At 44.1% G+C, this 18,913-nt stretch overlaps 1 protein-coding gene across 1 annotated transcript in view; it reads left to right on the top strand.

Moving 5' to 3' along the window:
- col7a1 (collagen, type VII, alpha 1) overlaps nt 1-18,913 on the top strand; it is a 443,464-nt gene that overhangs the window by 213,510 nt on the left and 211,041 nt on the right. Inside the window, exons 49-53 of the mRNA XM_059649672.1 lie at nt 750-785; nt 2,624-2,659; nt 10,048-10,080; nt 10,222-10,293; nt 12,666-12,725. Of these exons, the coding sequence (XP_059505655.1) occupies nt 750-785; nt 2,624-2,659; nt 10,048-10,080; nt 10,222-10,293; nt 12,666-12,725 (237 nt within the window). The remainder of the gene's footprint in view (nt 1-749; nt 786-2,623; nt 2,660-10,047; nt 10,081-10,221; nt 10,294-12,665; nt 12,726-18,913) is intronic.

Below are 18,913 nucleotides of genomic sequence, written 5' to 3'. Positions count from 1 at the left end.
CACAGACTGCAGGCAATTTTCCAGTGTCCCACATGTGTCGCAAATGTGCATATTTTTATTTCCAAGAAACTGCCCCACACATTGTGGGATTTGCAAGAATACTATTGAGCATTGGCAACCCCATTCATTCCTGGGTAACTATTCAACTTGTACTGACTTACATTTGAATACCAGACCAAGCCCTCCTCATCTGCTCCCCCAATACCAACCTCCCTCCCTCCCAAACTTGCACAGGCATCAGGCTCCCTCTCTCCACATCCAATCACAACCTTCCAACATCCAACGTTTGCCCTGCCTGTGTGACCACAAATCCCAAAACTTGACCCACCCTTCCCTCTCACCCACTGACCTGCCCCCTCACACAGAAGGCACCCAATACCTGCCATTGCGCACCCTCACCCACTGACCTTACACATGCACATTCTGTCAGTGACGGTCAAATGGCTTTGGGATCCCTAAACAGTTTACTTACAGAAATATGCCATATTCCAAGAAAAAGAGGCCTAGCTCCTGCTGAGATTCACTCCAATGCAGCCTTGCATAGTTTGCTGCATCAATTAAGATGGGTCCAGCATTGGAATTGGGCATTTTTCATCCTGAAAATTGGCAAGAAGCTATTTTTTATGTCTTTTATGTGGAAGATTTAAGCTATTTTCATTTGTGCTGTTCTCTGTAAACTATTAAAGTAAGGAATGTCTGTTGAAGAAATACTTTGTGCATTCATTCCAACATTTTATTTCCTTTATTAGGGGTTGCCAGGTCCTAGTGGTCCCAGAGGTGAAAAGGTGAGACTGTTATTCCTAAGGATAGGAGACCATTCGGCTCGTTGACTTTTCACTGATGCTGAGATCCACTTCACACTCAAACACAGCCAATTCATGTCAACCCTTCTTCCTCTGGTGCACTCAACCTTCAATGTTTCTCGAAGAAAACAATCTCCCGGTGGTTTTTGTTCAAGAATGAGCCAACCTTTGTGTCTGCGTCTACTTAATCTCTCTCCCTGTCAGCTCTCAGAAATGGGGCTGTTGCTGGGCTTGACTGTGGAGACAGCGCCACCTCAGGCTAGATTGTGAACTGTGGGTGGAGAAGCTGCTGACTCAAGGGAGGGAGGCTCATTCCATCTGTAGCAACCTGCGATGCAGTTTCTGGTCGAAGGCATGTTTCCCTGAAAAAGCTGGCTCCTTCATCCTACTCAAACACAAAATAGGCTTCACTGACATGGTAACTCAAGCTGAAGCAGGGTGGTAAACCCTGCAATTCATGCATCGCTGCCTTGATTCATGAGCTACTGACCCCCTAGATACTGTATGTTAGCTGTGACTCAGCATGTAGCACTGTCAGCACTGAAACAAAATGTTGTTGGTGCATTCCAGTCCTACTGAAGAAGCACAGCTCAACACCTGGGCTGTTGCATTGGTGGACTATTTTGGGAGTGTTGCATTGTAAGTGGACTTTAATCTAAAGCCCTTCAGTCAGATGTAATAACCTTGTATTGCTGTTCAGGGCTCCTGACTAACACTTATCGCTCAGTCAACGCCGACAGGCAGGTTAATAGCTCAAAGAACTGCAGACACTGGAGATCTAAAACAAAGACAGTAATTTCTGCAGAAATTCGAAAAGGTCTGCTAGCATCTGTGGAGGGAAAGCAGAGTTAATGTTTCAAGTCCAGTGACCCTTCAGAAGGGTCCATTCTGAAGAAGGGTTACTGGAATCGAAACGTTAATTCTGCTTTCTCTCCACAGATGGTACCAGACCTGCTGAATATCTGCAGCAATTACTGTCTTTGTTTGTTAAACAGATTACATGGGGTCTCCCCGACTTAAGAACATTTGACTTATGAACACTCGTACTTACGAACACGATCCCTATTATTGAAATTTTAAGGTTCCGATTTGCAAACGTTCGCCCATATTTTATCCATACGGTATTGTGTTCGACTTACATACAAATTGACTTACAAACGCAATCGGGAATGGAACCCATTTATGAACCAGAGACCTCTTGTATCCGGTCATTATCACAATGCCGTTTGTGGGATCTTGCTATGCACAATTTAGCTGTCACACTTCCTACATTACAACAGTGACTGTAAAGACAGTAATAACAGTGACTTTTACACTTCATTGACTGTAAAGTGCTTTACAGTGTCCTGAAGTCGTGAAAGGTGTTCCAGGAAGTCATGTCCTTCTTTGTGCAAATTCGTGATAAATTTTGCAAAAATCTTCATAACAAGGCTATCCTTTATTCTTAATCCTATCCTCTCTGATGAAGGGTCTAGGCCCGAAACGTCAGCTTTTGTGCTCCTGAGATGCTGCTTGGCCTGCTGTGTTCATCCAGCCTCACATTTTATTATCTTGGAATTCTCCAGCATCTGCAGTTCCCATTATCTCTATCCTTTATTCTTGCTTCATTTCCCAATTTTAATTGTAAACGTTGTATGTCTTACATTCTCTCCATATATTTCAGTTTCTACATCATTAACAGCTCATAAGTGATCTACTGCAGCTAATCCCGTGGTTGTCACACATCTTTTGTCATCTTATAGTTGCTTGTATCTCTGTGAGTTTGTGGTGTAGTTGGTCTCTGTGTTCACAAAAAGTTCTCAATGTGTTTCTTCAAACAGGGAAACGAGGGGAGACAAGGAGAACCAGGGCGGTCTGTGAGTATCATGGAACTGTAGGAAACCAAACAACACAGAGAGGCCACTCAACTGTGCTAGCCCTCTGATCGAGCAATTAAACTAGTCTCGCCTCCTTCCCCGTCCCTATGGCCGTGCATGTGTTTCTTCCCTTCAAATATTTATCAAACTTCTCATAATTACTAATGAATCTGCTTAAGCTGCCTTTCGTGTAATGTGTTCCAGATTGAATCAACTGCATTTGGAATATTGTGAGCAATTCCAGGCCCTGTAGAGAGTGGTCCAGAGGAGGTTTCCAAGAATGATCCCAGGGATCAAGGGTTTTTCATATGAAGAGCAGCTATGGACTCTGGGTGTCTTGATGGGAGTTTAGAAAGATGAGAGGGGATCTCATTGAAACTGACAGAATACAAAGAGGCCTGGATAGAGTGGACATGGAGAAGATTTATCTACTAATTGGAGAGAATGGGTCCTGAAGGCGCAATCTCAGAGTCAAATGTCAACTCTTTCGAACTGAGATGGGGAGGAATTTCTTCTGAATCTATGGAACTTGTTACCACAGAAGGCTGAGTCATTGGGTGTATTTAAGACAGAGATAGATAGCTTCTTGATGAATAAGGGGATCAATTGTAATAGAGAGAAGGCAGGAGAATGGGATTGAGAAACTTAACAGCCATGATTGAATGGCATAGCAGACTCAATTGGCTGAATGGCCTGATTCTGCTCCTATATAGAATCATAGAATCCCTGCAGTGTGGGAACAGACCCTTCATCCTAACAAGTCCACACTGACCCTCATTTCATCCCACCCAGACCCATCCCCCATAACCCACCAAATCTACACATCCCTGATCACTGAGCAATTTAGCATGGCCAGTCCACCTACCCTGCACACCTTTGGACTGTGGGAGGAAACCGGAGCACCTGGAGGAAACCCACGCAGACACGGGGAGAATGTGCAAACTCCACACAGACAGTCGCCCGAGGGCGGAATCAAACCCGGGTCCCTGGTGCTGTGAGGCAGCAGTGCTAAGCACTGAGCCACCGTGCTGTCCCCAATCGCAGGGTCTTTTGCTATTGAAGCAAAGGTGCTCTGAATCACTAGCTTTTTTAAAAACAAAGTTCATAGAGTCTCCTCCATTTAGCTTCTCTTGATATAAAACATTTGCAAGACTGAGGCATTTAAGAATACTTGAACAATGATTATAGATGTATTTATGTGTCAGATGGAGCTCGGCTTTGTGCTTTATTCCCGATTAATACTGTCCATTGTTCCCACTCCTTTGCAAGCCCAGTGGAGACCAACTTCATTTTGACGTTTGACTATGGTTCTGCCATGCAGTTCAGGGTTCTTTTCCTACTTGAAAGGTTTAGAGACGGAAATTGCTGATATTCCAAAAGTCATTTGGTACTTCATAACTTGAGAATGACCGAGTGACGGAAAAGAGAAACATGCTGTAAAAATTTTACACCTTCCACTCATCAGAACGTCATCCCAAGAATGCCAAATTTTGAAGGGATTAACAATCTGAATTGCAATGAGGAATGGGCACTGATTAGCAAGTTCTCTCAGATTGCTTGAGGCATTGCTGCAGAGAATGCATTTAGGGACATTTTGTCCCCCCGCTTTTCTTAAATTTAAAAAACGTTTGAAATTCTGTTGATTTGTAGCATCTGTTTAGTTGAGAAATCAGACCCAATTTTCATGTTGAGGAAACCACAATCCCCCGTTTCCAACAGTCCGCCAATGGGAGAGGCCCATGAAATATCAAAATCTGAATTTCATAAAAAATGTGTTTCCTGTTTGACTTTTCTCCTGTCCCTAAAATTGCTTGAAGCAATAAATAGTTCAATCTGATGAGCATGAAAAGCAGCATGGTGGCACCGTGGTTAGCACTGCAGCCTCACAGCTCCAGGAACCAGGGCTCAATTCCAATCTCGGGCGACTGTCTGTGCAGAGTTTGCACATGCTCCCTGTGCCTGTGTGGATTTCCTCTGGGTGCTCCGATTTCCTCCCACAGTCCAAGGATGTGCAGGCTAGGTGGATTGGCCATGCCAAATTGCCCATAGTGTTTAGGGACCTGTAGATTAGGGGGGTGGGTCTGGGTGGGATGCTGTGAGGGTTGGTGTAGACTTGTTGGGCTGAAGAGCCTGTTTCTACACTGTCAGGATTCTATGAGCACTGAAGGCACAGGGTCAAATCGTATTGCAATGGACTCCAGCACCAGAAATCTGAACTACTGAAAATTTCCAGTAGAAACTTTGGAAGTCCAGCATCTGCAGGACAGTCAACAGAAATATAAAAGATTGGGAAGTGTTAAGGAGAACAAGGGATTGCTCTGGAAATGCTATTGTTTCAATTTCTTGTTAGACTGCCAACAAATAATTTCGGGCTGTGTTTGCATTAAGTGTTGACAGATAAGGATTGCTGAGAACATTTTATTTTGGGGAACATCAGTGATTTTAGTTTATTAATGAGATGCGAGTGTTACTGATGAGGCCAACATTTATTGTCCATTTCCAGTTGCCCTTAAAATAAGATACAAGTCAACAGCTCATAGTGCTGTAGGTTAAAAATGCTTAACTCTAGTTCAACTGGATCTAATATGAATTTTCTTTTGAAAAATAATGTATGATTGAAAATAGTTCTATTCAAGCAAACAGTCATTTGGCACAAGATTTGAGAATAGAACACAGAACAGGACAGCACAGGAACAGACCCTTCTTCCCATCATGTCTGTGCTGCCCATGATGCCATTCTAAACTAATTCCATCTCTCTTCATATGATCTCCATATCCCTCTATTCCCTCCCTGTTTGTGTGCCTGTCTAAATGCCTCTTAAATGTTCCTATCATATAACATTCCAGACTTCTATTGAATTCAAATTTCACCCCCTGTCAGTCCTTGAATTTGAGCCCATGCCCCAGAACATTAGCCTGAGGTTCTTGATGACTTATCCACTGACATTATCGCTATGCCAACACCTCAACAGAATGGATGAAAAAAACAAAGAGACATGCTGTAGAAATTTTTCACCTTGCACTCATCAGGACACCATCACAAGAATGCCAAATTTCCAAGAGAACAGCAGTTTATGCCAGATGAGGAATGGGTGCTGATTGGTTGGCACATTCTCTCAGATTGGTCGAGATGCCCGTGGGAAGTTTTGTCCTCCATGCTGTTGTTTAATTCAAAAAAACTTTAAATGCCTGCTCATTTTTTAACTGAAAAATGGAGGCTCAGTTTGCATATATAGAAAACTATAATCCCAGTTTCCAACCGTTTTACAGTAGAAATTGTTCCAGTAATGCTTTTAATTTATTCAAAGTATGGCTAGGCTGACATTTATTGCCCCTCTCTAATTGCCCTTGACAAATGATGCACATTGACACCTCAGATGCTCTGAAAAATTGTGCTGATTCTGTTTGTACAAGTTGATAACAATTATTGGTTTCTTGGCTGTATTGTTGCTTGATCATTGCAAACTGTTGTGTTATTAGCTGGGTATAGACCAGTAGTTACATCCAAAGAATATTTTCCAGACTGACACACTGTTCAGCTGCAATCACTGACTGCTTTCCATTTGGAGCCTTCTCCTCTTCCCGCCTCTCTCATGCCCCAAGCTTAACATCAAAATTACGCGGGGCTTGTATTGGGTGAAAAGCCAAAGTTTTTTCCCCAGGAAAGGGGAGTCCAAAACTAGTGGGCATAGGCTTAAGGTGAAATGGGAAAGATTTAAAAGGGATCTATGGGACAATATTTTCATGCAGAGGGTGGTGCATGTATGAAATGAGCTGCCAGAGGAAGTGATAGAGGCTGATACATTTACAATATTTAAAAGGCATTTGAATGGGTACATACATAGGACGGGCTTAGAGGAATATGGGCCAAATGGGACTGGGTTAATTTAGGATATCTGGTCGGACATGGACAAGTTGGACTGAATGGTCAGCTTCTGTGTTGTATATCTCGATGACTATGATTTTCTGTCACACAAACAAGTGACCATAAAATTTAACCCCAGTTCAACTGGATCTTATCTGAATCATTTACAAAAAGAATTGTTTCTGGTTCTGTTTGTGTAATTTTTATGATTGCTGGGCCCTGGTTTACTCCATACTTGACCTCATCCTTGCCAATCTGCCAGCTGCAGTAGCTTCTTGTCCACGACAGTATCGGTAAGAGTGACCATTGCACAGTCCTTGTGGAGACAAGGTCTTGCCTTAATGTTGAAGATACCCTCCGTGTTGTTGGGTGCCACTATCACTGTGCCAAATGGGACAGACTTCTCACAGATCTAGCAACTCAAGACTGGGCATCCATGAGGCACTGTGGGCCATCGACAGCCACAGATTTGTACTCCAGCACAATCCGTAACCTCATGGCCCAGCATATCCCCCAATCAACAATTACCATCAAGCCAGGGGATCAACCCTGGTTCAGTGGGTAGTGCAGGAGGGTATGCCAGGCCTACCTAAAAATGAGGTGCCAACCTAGTTACATGCGTAAAAGGATTACAAGCAGTGCATGTCGAAATGCAGCAAACTGTGGACAATATACAGGTTTGGGCTGACAAGCAGCAAGTAACAATCACAGTGCAGACATGTCAGGTCAAACAGCATAAGCAACAAATGATAGATGGTAGTAAGTGATTGCTCGACCAACAGACCAGATCTAAGCTCTGCACTCCTGCCACGTCCAGTCGTGAATGGTGGTGGGAAATTAAACATTTCACTGGAGGAGGATGTTCCACAAATATCCCCTTCGTCAATGATGGAAGCGCCCAGCACATCAGTGCTAAAGATAAGGCTGAAATATTCACATCGATCCTCATCCAGAAGTGTCAAAAGGATGACCCATCTTGGCCTCCTGTCGTGGGCCCCACTGTCACAGATATTCTTCATTGGAATCACTTAATGTGAAATCAAGAAACAGCAGAAGGCACTGGATACTGCCCAGACTATAGGCCCTGACTACATTTCAGCCACAGAAGTAAAGGTCTGTATTCCAGAACTTTCCGTTCCCCTAGCCAGGCTCTTCCAGGACAGCTAGAACATTGGCATCCACCCAATAATGTGGAACATTGCCCAGATATGCTTTGTGCACAAAAGGCAGGACAAATCCAACCAGCCAGTTAGTGCCCCATCAGCCTATACTCGATCTCGACCATCATTAAAGGGTTCGAGGCTGTCATTATGTGATATCAAGCCTCACCTGCTCAGCAATACCCTGCTCAGTGATGTCCAGTTTGGGTTCCGCCAGGGCCACTCAGCTCCTGACCTCATTATGGCTCAAACATGGACAAAAGAGCTGAATTCCAGAGGCGAGGTGTGAATGACAACCCTTGACATCAAAGCTGCATTCGACTGAGCGTGGCATCAAGGAGCCGTAGTTCATGGGAACTGGGGGTAGCCTCTTCACTGGTTGGAGTCTGACACATAGGATGATAGTTGTGTTGTTGGAAATCAGTCATCTCAGCTCTGGGACGGCTCCACAGGAGTTCCTCAGGGCAGTGTCCTAGGCCCAACCATCTTCAGGTGCTTCATGAATGACCTTCCCTCCATCATAAGGTCAGAAGTGGGGGTGTTCACTGATGACTGCACTGTGTTCTGCACCATTCACATCTCCTCAGACACTGAAGCAGTGCATGTCGAAATGCAGCAAACTGTGGACAATATCCAGGTTTGGGCTGACAAACAGCAAGTTACAATCACAGTGCAGACATGTCAGGTAAAAAACATCATTCCTTCATCTCTTAATCCTTCCACTATCAACATCCTGGGTGGAGTACCAATGACTAGAAACTCAACTGGAATAGCCCAACAAATAATGTGGCTACAAGAGCGGGTCAGAGGCAAGGAATACTGCAGCAAATAATGCACCGCCCTCCCCGACTCACCAAAGCTTGCCCACCATCTACAAGGCACAAGTCAGAATTGTAATGGAATACTCCCCACTTGCCTGGATGGATGCATCTCCGACAACTCTCATGAGGTTTGATACCATCCAGGAGAAAGCAGCCTGGTTGATTGGCACCACACCCACATGCATCCACTCCCTCCACCACCAATGTTCAGTAACAGCAGTGTGTACCATCTACAAGACGCACTGCAGAAATTCACCAAAGATTCTTGGACATTACCTTTCAAATCCAGGACTGCTACCATTCAGAAGGACAAAGACAGCAAATACTTGGGAATACGACCACCTGCAAGCTCCCCTCCAAGTCATTCACCGTCCTGACTTGGAAATATATCACTGTTCCTTCACTGTAAAAAAAAGAAAACAGAGGATACAGTTGGGCTGATGCCCTGGAACTCCCTACCTTTGCAGCATTGAGGTGTACCTACACCAAGTGGGACGCAGTGATTCAAGCGGACAGCTCATCTTCAGCTTCTCAAAGGCAATGTGGGGTGTTCAATAGGTGCCCAATAAATGGCCCAGTGAGCAACAAACACAGCAAATTAATAAATAAAATGAGGTATTGCAGTAATGTAGTTGACCAAGTGTACCTTATAGTGATTTTACTTGGTAATATACAGTAGACCTTCAATATAATGCATGCTTTCCAGCTCCCATCTCTTGACCCATTCCACCTACATTGCTGCTCAGCATTGATACCTTATCCCCCAGTGCACTGAGCTTCAGATACTTCTCTGTCCCTTTCCCTCTATCCTCTTCCCACACCCTCATTGGAGCCTTGGCTTCTTCAGATGTAACCTTTCTGTTCACCCTTCCATTGTGTCAGCTCCAATGTCAGACCGCTGTCTGAAACATGTTACTCTATTCTCTTAGAATCACAGAATTCCTACCGTGTGGAAGCAGGCCCTTTGGCTCATCAATGTCCACACTGACCGTCCAAAGAGCATCCCACCCAAACCCGGCCCCCAATCCTCTTTCTGTAACCTTGCATTTCCCATGGCTATTCCACCTAATCCAAACATCCCTGAACACTACGGGCAATTTAGCATGGCCAATCCACCCTGTCCTGCTCATCTTTGGATTGTGGGAGGAAACTGGAGCACCCGGAGGAAACCCACGCAGACACGGGGAGAATGTGCAAACTCCGCACAGACAGTCCACCCACGTGCCTGCGTGGGTTTCCTGCTGGTACTCCGGTTTCCTCCCACAGCCCAAAGATGTATGCACTTCTCCCCAACTCTTTCAGCAATCTTCTCAAAAGCATTCGATCTCATCGCTGAAATGGTTGATGGACTGTGCTCATCCTTGTCCTATTGCCTTCCTTCATTTTATTTGCTTCACCTCTATTCCTTCCCCCTCCCCTGTCAAACATTAAAAAACTTTTCTGATAATTATTGATGAAAATTGTGGCTCAGTAACCAAATGTTGCTCAAGGCACTTTGCTTTCTTAATTTCTAATTGTTCCAATTCTCTCATTCTACTACAGATCACTGGCCCACCAGGAAGCAAAGGTGACCGGGTAAGATCATCCTGTCCTTTCTATATATGGTCTTCTATGGTATCTTGTGCCAGCTGCTCTGTTAAACCGCACTCCCACATTTTGTTGTGAATCGGATGAATGCTGTGCTTCACGCAAATTATATTTCCACTTTTACTTCAGGGCGAGCGCGGACCACCAGGAATCCCAGGAGAGAAGGGAGCAAAAGGCAGTCCAGCAGAGAAAGGCAACAAGGTGAGGCAGAAGTTACAGAGAGTCAACCTGCACAGTGTATCTGAGAAAATTGTGGGAGATTGTATGCATGTGGCACTTTAAACTGTGTGCTGATGAAGAAGGGTGTGTTTTGCTGACCACTGACCATTTCTCTACTTCTGCACTGCAGTTATCTTCTTTATAGAACCTTGCGTTTTGGAAAATTGTCCAAAATCTCAGAAGGACTGTTTGCTTAATGTGTAGAGACCTGAAAGCCTAAATCTTTGCCACAAGGAGTTGTTGTTGGGAGTTTTTAAAACAATTAATTCACAAGTTGTGGGCATCATTGACTAGTCTAGCATTTATTGCCCATCCATAATTGCCTAAAGGGTATTTAAGAGTCAACAATATTGCCGTGGGTCTGGAGTTACACGTAGGCCACGCCAGGTAAGGATATCGGTTTCCCTTCCTAAAGACCGTTAGTGATCCAGATGAGTTTTTCCCACAATCATCAATGGTTTCATGATCATTATTTTTATAATTGCGGGATTCGAACACAGCTCCCCAGAACATTACCTGGGTGGCACGGTGGTTCAGTGGTTATCACTGCTGCCTCACATTACCGGCCCGGGTTCGATTCCATCCTCAGGTGACTGTCTGTATGGAGTTTGCACATCCTCCCTGTGTCTGCATGCTCTGGTTTCCTCCCACAGTCCAAAAATGTGCAGTCTAGGTCGACTGGCCATGCTAAATTGCCCCATAATGTCGAAGGATGTGCAGGTAGGTGAATTAGCCATGGGGAAATGCAGGGTCACAGGTATGAGGCAGCTCTGGGTGGGATGCTCTTTCGAGGTTAGCGCAGATTCAGTGGACTGAATGGCCTGCTTCCATGCTGTAATTGTTGGTTATAATGCCTGTTGACACCAGAGAGCCTCAATCCTTGCTACCAGGACAAACAGATGGGCTAGGAATTGTTTTAATTCATTGGCAGGATGAGGGTGCCACTGGCTAAGTCAGCATTTATTGCCAATCACTAACTGCCCAGAGGACAGTTGAGAGTCAGCCACATTACTGTCGGTCTGGAGTCACATGTAGGCCCAGACCAGGTAAGGATGGCAGTTTCCTTCCCGAAAGGACATCAGTGAACCAGATGGGTTTTTCCCAACAATCGACAACCATGCTTATGGTGGGAATCGCACCCAGCTCCCCAGAACATTATCTGGTTCTCTAAATTATTAGTCTGCAAATAATACCACTAGGCCATCACCTCCACACGCAGCCACTTCTGTGGGTCACCTGCTCATTTACTGAACTGACACACATTGCTATTGCTTGTATTGGTAATTCAGGTTTTCTTTTGTTGTACCTTGTATCAAGTTATTCAAATGGACATTGCAGATTCAGACTGTATGAGCTGGGAGGGGACATTTTCACGGTAATTTTCTACTTTGCTCATGCTGGCTGTTCATGATGCGCTCATGAGTTCTCTAATATCCAAAGCTTCTGATTTTTCAGTCCAAGAATTTGGCTTTGAATTGTTCAACGGTTGCGCCATGAAACAAATCCCATACAACACCTGATGCCCAAAATGTTGGATTCAGTCTAACAGTGTCATATCAGTAATGGAATTCAGGAAAGGTGGGAAAGTGAATGGGAGGAATAGCGGATGAGCCATGATCCTGTTGAATGACAGAGCAGACTTGAAGGGCTGAACAGCCTATTCCTGTCACTATTTCTTATGTTTTTGTGGCCTCAAGAGGACCATTCAATATGAGGAGAGTTTTGTTAGATTCTAGGGGACCAGTGACAGGGAAGCTGCAGTGATATACTTCCAAGTCAGGATGGTGAGTGGCTTGGAGGGAACTTGTAGGGGTTGGTGTTCCTGTGTATCCTTCTAGCGGGTCATTTCTGTGATTTTGAGAGCTTCTTTGCTGGAGTTGTAGGAACCTTGTGTGAATTGTGTAATTTGGCCTACATATTACTCCAGACCCTATGTGATTGAGTCTTAGGTAACACGATGAGGAGCCGGAGGAACACAGCAGCTCACACACAGAATAATTTCTTTTCTGAAGAAGGATCCCAACCCGAAACATCAGCTTTCCTGCTCCTCTGATGTTGCCCCGAAACATTAGCTTTCCTGCTCCTCTGATGCTGCCTGACCTGCTGTGTTCCTCCAGCTACACACTGTGTTATCCCTGAATCCAGCATCGGCAGTTCTTACTGTCTATGATCGAGCCTTAACTGCCCTCTGTAATAGCTGAGCAAGCCCCTCAGGGGCAATTAGGGATAGAAACCAAATGCTGGCCTTGCCTGGATATCCACACTGTATGAACAAATACATCGGGGGGGGGGGCGGGAAATATATTCTTCTCTTTGTCAGGAATATTTCACAACTTCTACATTTTGTTTTACAGGGTGAGACTGGATATGGTATCCCAGGGCAACCAGGACCCAAAGGTGATCCAGGTGAAAGGGTGAGTCTTTAAATCTTCCTTTCTAAAAATAAATAACCACAGAATTGTACAACAGTGAATGAGTCCTTTCTGCCCATCTGCCTGTGCCAGCTCTTTGACGATCTGTACAGGATATCAATTCGGCCACTTTTGGAATACGGCATTCAGTTGCAGTCTCCCTGAAGTGGGAAAAGTATTATGAAATGCGAAAGGGTTCAGAATAGATTTACGAGGATCAGGATTTGGAGGTTTTGAGCTACAGGGAAAGGCTGAATAGGCTGGGGCTATTTTCGCTTGAGTGTTGGAGACTGTGGGGTGACCTTATAGAGGTTTATAAATTCATGAGGGGCGTGGATAGGATGAATAGCCACAGCCTTTTTCCCAAGAGAGGAGGTCAAAAACTAGAGGGGCATAGGTTTAAGGTGAGATGGGATTTAAAAGGGACCAAAGCGGCAACTTTTTTCATGCAGAGGGTGGTGTATGTATGGAATGCGCCTCCAGGGGAAGTGGTGGAGGCTGGTACAGTTACAGCATTTAAAAGGCATCTGGATGGTATATGAATAGGAAGGGTTCAGAGGGATATGGACCAAATTCTGGCAAATGGGGTAAGAGTAATTTAGGATCTGAGCAGAAGTTGCTGGAAAAGCTGATCAGGTCTGCCAGCATCTTTGAAGAAAGAATCAGAGTTAATACTTCAGGTCTGGCGACCCTTCCTCAGAACTGTTCTTATACCATTACACATTATACCATGCCCTCCATCAGCCTTTTGTTACGAAAGGATGTAAGGAAATAAAATACACAAATACATTTTTATTGTGGCTGGAAGAGTTGGACCAAAGTGCCTGCTTCTGTACTGCATCACTCAATGACTCCACAGTTCTAAAACCATCTGTGTAATCCTCCTTCCAATTTTATTTACCAATCAATGTGTCAGTATTTTGTTTGTCAAGCTCTCTTCCAATCCCTTTTCAACGATTGAATTTCTGTTTCCTACCCTTTAAGGCAGCGTGTTAAAAATCACAGCAACACACTGAGGAAGACAATTGTTTCTCCCTCTCCAGTTTCACCAACGCCCTTCATCATTTGAACACCTCGATCAAATTTTGAACACCTCAATTAAATGCAGTCCTCTCCCACCCTTATTGTACTCTCTTATAGGCTTTAGGACCATGATGTTGGACCAAAAGGCAGACCTCAAGCTCATGCTCCCATGCCAGAAAATGGAATTAGAATAGCTTGGTACTGGTTTCTGACCAGAGCAGATTGTGGATCTCTCTGACGCTGTGATAATTACCATCAAAGGGATCCCTTGACAAGTGGAAAATAACAAATGCTGGAGATCACAGCAGATTAGGCAGCATCCATGGAGAGAGAGCAAGCTAACGCTTCGAGTCCAGATGACTCTTCATCACAGCTGAAGAGAAGTGTAGAGGGAGCAGCATTTATGCAGTAACTGGGGGGCGGGGGGTTTGAGTTGAAGTGCTCGGGGAGAAAGGATGTTGCTAGTTCAGATGAAGCGATTGGAGTGATAAATCTACTGGAGGCAGCTTGTTAGTTGGCACATCACTTGGTTCGCTGCCCAGTATGAGTGTTAGAAATCGCAGCTGAGGTATGATAGACAGCGTGATGGGAATATTTTAAATCATGAAAGCAAGGCATAGAACAGATAGAAACAGGGCTTCTCTAATGAGGAGACAAGAATAAATGCAACAACATCTGCAAAAATCCATAGTGGGCTAAAAAGAAATTCGCACTTGCAGTTACTAGCTGAAAGGATCATGTGTAAAGATTTCACATTTTAAAAGAACTTTTAGTTGATCAGTGACTGAAGGCAAAACAGTATTAACTTTCCGCCAGCCAGCACTTCTTACAGCACATTTTTTTTCTTTCTGTTTTTAATGACAACCTAAAACCCCAATTTTCTTGCACTGCTTGGGAAATCTTTGTTAAGCAATCCAAGGTGTTTCACAGCAAGCAAGGATTTATTTCTGCTCTTTTTCTTTCCCCATGTTAAGTCCCAGTGTGACAGTCTTTTTTTTCCTGTAGATTGTCCCTCTAGCTAGGCAAATCCTCCAGCTTCTTCCTTATTCCTTCAGAACTCAGTCTTCAGAATTGAGCACAAGCACCCACGCTCCATTTCATGAGCAAGCATTAAAGTTGGCATTTTTTATGCCTCATGTGCAGGCCTGGCCAACATCAATTTCTTCTTTTTTCTCCTCATCTCATAGTTGACTGCAAACTACTCAAGCAAAAATTGCATCTGCCCCAACAGTGATACCTCAGGGCATTTTAGGGAAAGTAGCTTCTTGTTACCTTCTCAAAGGTAATGAGAAATGCCTTAACCTTATATCCAAGTTAAAAATTAATCTCTGATAGCTCACTACCACCATCTAAAGGGCACCGAGGGGTGGGCAATAAATGCTAGCCTGGCCAGCGATGCCCACATCCCACAAGTTATTAAATTAAAGAAAACATTCCTTAGCTTACCACCTTAGAAGCACAAGGGACAGGTCCCAGCGTAGTCTTTGCAAATCGGTAACATTTTTCAGGGTTTCAGCAGAATTAGATGTCTTCCCATTGTGGTCTTTGACCCCAGAATGATATTTAGCATTTCCCTTTCAGTGTCACGACAGGCAGAATTTTATATAGATAGCGGGAAAACGTTGAATGGCCCAACCCCCCAAAAAGGAAAGACAGCAGCCAGCGAACAGGCTCTGAACGGATCTTCTCCACAACCATGACAAGCTGTGGGTGGCTAAGTTGATGCAGAGTCTGACTATGGCCTGTCAGTGGGTGAAAGATCACCCCCATCTCTCGAACTGCCCTTCAATGGGATTGGTCTCCAGTAGAGCTCTGCAGTTAATGGCCCCTGAACTGCACCCAGTCGCAGAATGAGGGCCCCAAAGGATCTTGGTCATAACTAAGTGGCAGAGCATTGGGCAGGTTGGGATTTTCCCACCTTTAGGATCGCATGGGATGGTCGGAGGGAAGGGGTTTAAAATCCATGTGGATATTTTCTGTGAGGGGAATTGGATGGGTCCCACTCAAGTGGTTGGAACGAGGTCAGTCAGGTGGATATCTTGGAGTATGAGTTCCCTGATTGGGATTCTTAACTCGTCCAATCAGGCTGACAATATAAACAGGAGTGTCGGGGATTCTGCTCACTCTCAGAGACAGCTCTGAGCTAGCTGGGTCAGTGTCATCTACTATGCGCGTGTCACTAAAGGGTGACGTGGTGATGGGCTACCAGCCTTTTGTGAAGTTATCACACTCCCTAATGTGCTCAGGGCATCCTCTGAAAAGAGTTCCTGCTTTTTCTTGCATTTTTAGGAACATAGGAAGAGGGTAAGAAATGGGCTAGCCACTCCCAGGTTCCTGCCCAGAGCCATCAATCTCAAACTCAATTGACTCTCAGTTATTAAGTCTGTAAGTTGTATGTAAGTTATTATAAGGGGTGAGGAGATGGCAGAGTGGTAATGTCATGGCACTAGTAATTTGCAGTCCGAGGATAATGTTCTCGAGACATAAGTTCAGAACCTGCTGCAGTTGACGGTAGAATTTAAATTCTTTTCCAAGAAGGAATTAGGTATAGTTCTTAGGGTTAAAGGGATTAAAAAGATGGATACAGCAAGATGGCACTGAATTGGATGATCAGCCACAATCATATTGAATGCCAGAACATGCTTGAATGTCTGAATAGTCTACTCCTGCTCCTGTTTTCTTTATTTCTGTATTTCTATGTTGGATGGACAGTTGCTGTTGGCATCCCTATCCCACCACACACCCACGGTTATGGGGGTGAGCTCGGGGGTGGGTGAAGTGGCACCTGCCCCATTTTAAGTGACCCCTTCCAGCAATACAAGCAGCGTGTAAACATCAGTGTCACTCTCCCTTTGACCCACCTATTGTCTTCTGTGGATACAAACACTCTCCACAGAGACTGTCAGAAACCAATGTGGCTGACTTTATTTCAAGCTGTCACAGTGGGATTTTGGCTTAAAGTTGTCAATAATCACTTCGGTTAAACCTCATCAGCAACAATGCACTGCTCAATATTACAGGTTAATAAACCCACTTGTTTTAAAACAATCATTTCCAGAGTTAGTTAATTTGATGAACAAAAAGATTTAGTTCTAAAAATAACAACCCCTTAAAATGTAATGTCACAGGACTAGTAACCTATAGTCCAAGAATAATGCACTTGACACATGAATTTAAATCCTACTGTAGCAGAGAGTGGAAGTTAAATTATTTTCCAAGAAGAAATTAAATATGGTTATTAGGGTTAAAGGGATAAAAGGGTTTTGTAAAAAAACGTTTTGTAACAACAAATACAAGACATAGGAGGAGCAAATTACTGCAGATACTGGAATCTGCGCTGAAAACAAAAAAATGCTGGAGATCTTAACAGGCTAGGCAGCATCCATGGAGAGAGAGCAAGTGAGCGTTTGGGGTCTAGATGACTTGTCTCATCTGCTTTGATGTAGAGTCATCTAGACTTGAAACACTAGCTTGCTGTCTCCATGGACACTGCCTGACCCGCTGTGATCTCCAGCATTTGTTGCTTTCGACAAAAGGCATAGATGTGCAGTTGAAGGTGGAATAACTGCTTCATGCAAAAAGCTGAGAGGGTGTGAGATTTTATCTCCAGGGTTACTGGTTAAGGATGAAACTTGTGTGAACATTTAGTATTCAGTTGTAAAGGAAGATGAAGGAGTGTTTGAAGGGCTGTGGAAATGTGATAAAAAATTTGGATTCAGGTCTGTTGTGGACCAGATCAAACCCCCTCAAAATATTCAAAAGATAATTTAGACCTTAACTTTTTTCCTTATTTTTTATGTGTTGCGTTCCGGGTGCAATTCAGTTGATCACACTACTGGATTTAAAGCAAAACTCATACTTTAGTCATCCATTCTAGTTAAAATACAACAAAAGATAGAAGGAATTGGAATAACAACTACTGGAAAACTTAACAGAATAAAAGATACAGTAACTATTACTAATTAACTGTTCTAATATAGTACCATCCCATAAACACACCCTTGGCAAAAGGCACATTCAGAAAACAGATTGTCTCACATAACTTCAGTAGCTGGAGGTCAATCCCAGCTTTTGGCTGTAACTGAGAGAGGGAAAACAATAGCTTCCACCTCTTTGAGACCCAATAGCAACTGCGGAAAGCTAAAAATCCTGGTTCTGTCGCAGTTTGACCAGAGCCAATCACGCTGCTTCTATTGTTTCAACTTCAAACAGGAACGCCTAAGGCTTCTCAAGCTGTTTATCTTCTCATAGACTGCTCTGCGCCTATTTCCCAATCTCACCCTAAAAGAAACCAGGACAAAACACACCTCTTAAAGCCACAGACCGTTGTTCCTTTAAAGTCCCTTCACTGTGCAGGGCCTCATCCTTACACTTCATGTTCCCTTTAAAATTGCAGCTGAAAATCTACAACTTAAAGGGACCCTTAGTTGGGCATGTACTTTGTTCTCTGGGCTTTCTTCTAATTCATGCATGTGGGACATGGGCACTGCAAGCTCAACCAGCAATTATTGCCCATCCCCAATTGCCTTTGAGAAGGTGTTGATAGCTGCCCACTTCAACAATGTGATGTTGACGCATCCACAATGCCCTTAGGGAGAGAATTTCAGGATTTTGACCCAGCAGCACTAAAGGAACAGCGATATAGTCAGGATGGTGAGTGGCTTGGAGGGGAACTTGTAAGGGGGTGGTGTCCCCATGTATCTGCTGACCTTGTCCTTCTAGAGATAAGTAGTTATGGGCTTAGAAAGTGCTGTGGGAGGAGTCCAGGTGAGATGCTGTAGTGCATCTTGTAGACGGCACACATTGTGAGTCGGTAGCAAAGGAGGTGGTCATGGGTTTGGAATGTGCTGTTCGAGCAGCTTTTTTGATTTGTGAGTACAACATAGGATCATCAGTAGTCCATTCTGCCCCTCTAGCCTGTGCCCTTTCAATAAGATCGTGGTAGATCTGTAGCCTAACTCCATGCACTTGCTTTTGGCCCATATTCCTTAATATTTCTGCTTAACAAAACTTTATGTTTCTCAGAGTTAAAATTAACAACTGATCCTGCATCACTGCCATTTGTGGAAGAGAGTTCCAAACCTTTACCACCATTTGTGTGTGGAAGTGCTTCCGAACATCTGTCCCGAATGGTCTGGCCCTAATTCACAGGATATGCCCCTCGTTCT

This window comes from Stegostoma tigrinum, chromosome 11, assembly GCF_030684315.1.
Source record: "Stegostoma tigrinum isolate sSteTig4 chromosome 11, sSteTig4.hap1, whole genome shotgun sequence".
Taxonomy (NCBI): domain Eukaryota; kingdom Metazoa; phylum Chordata; class Chondrichthyes; order Orectolobiformes; family Stegostomatidae; genus Stegostoma; species Stegostoma tigrinum.
This window is presented reverse-complemented; position numbering and strand designations above follow the sequence as displayed.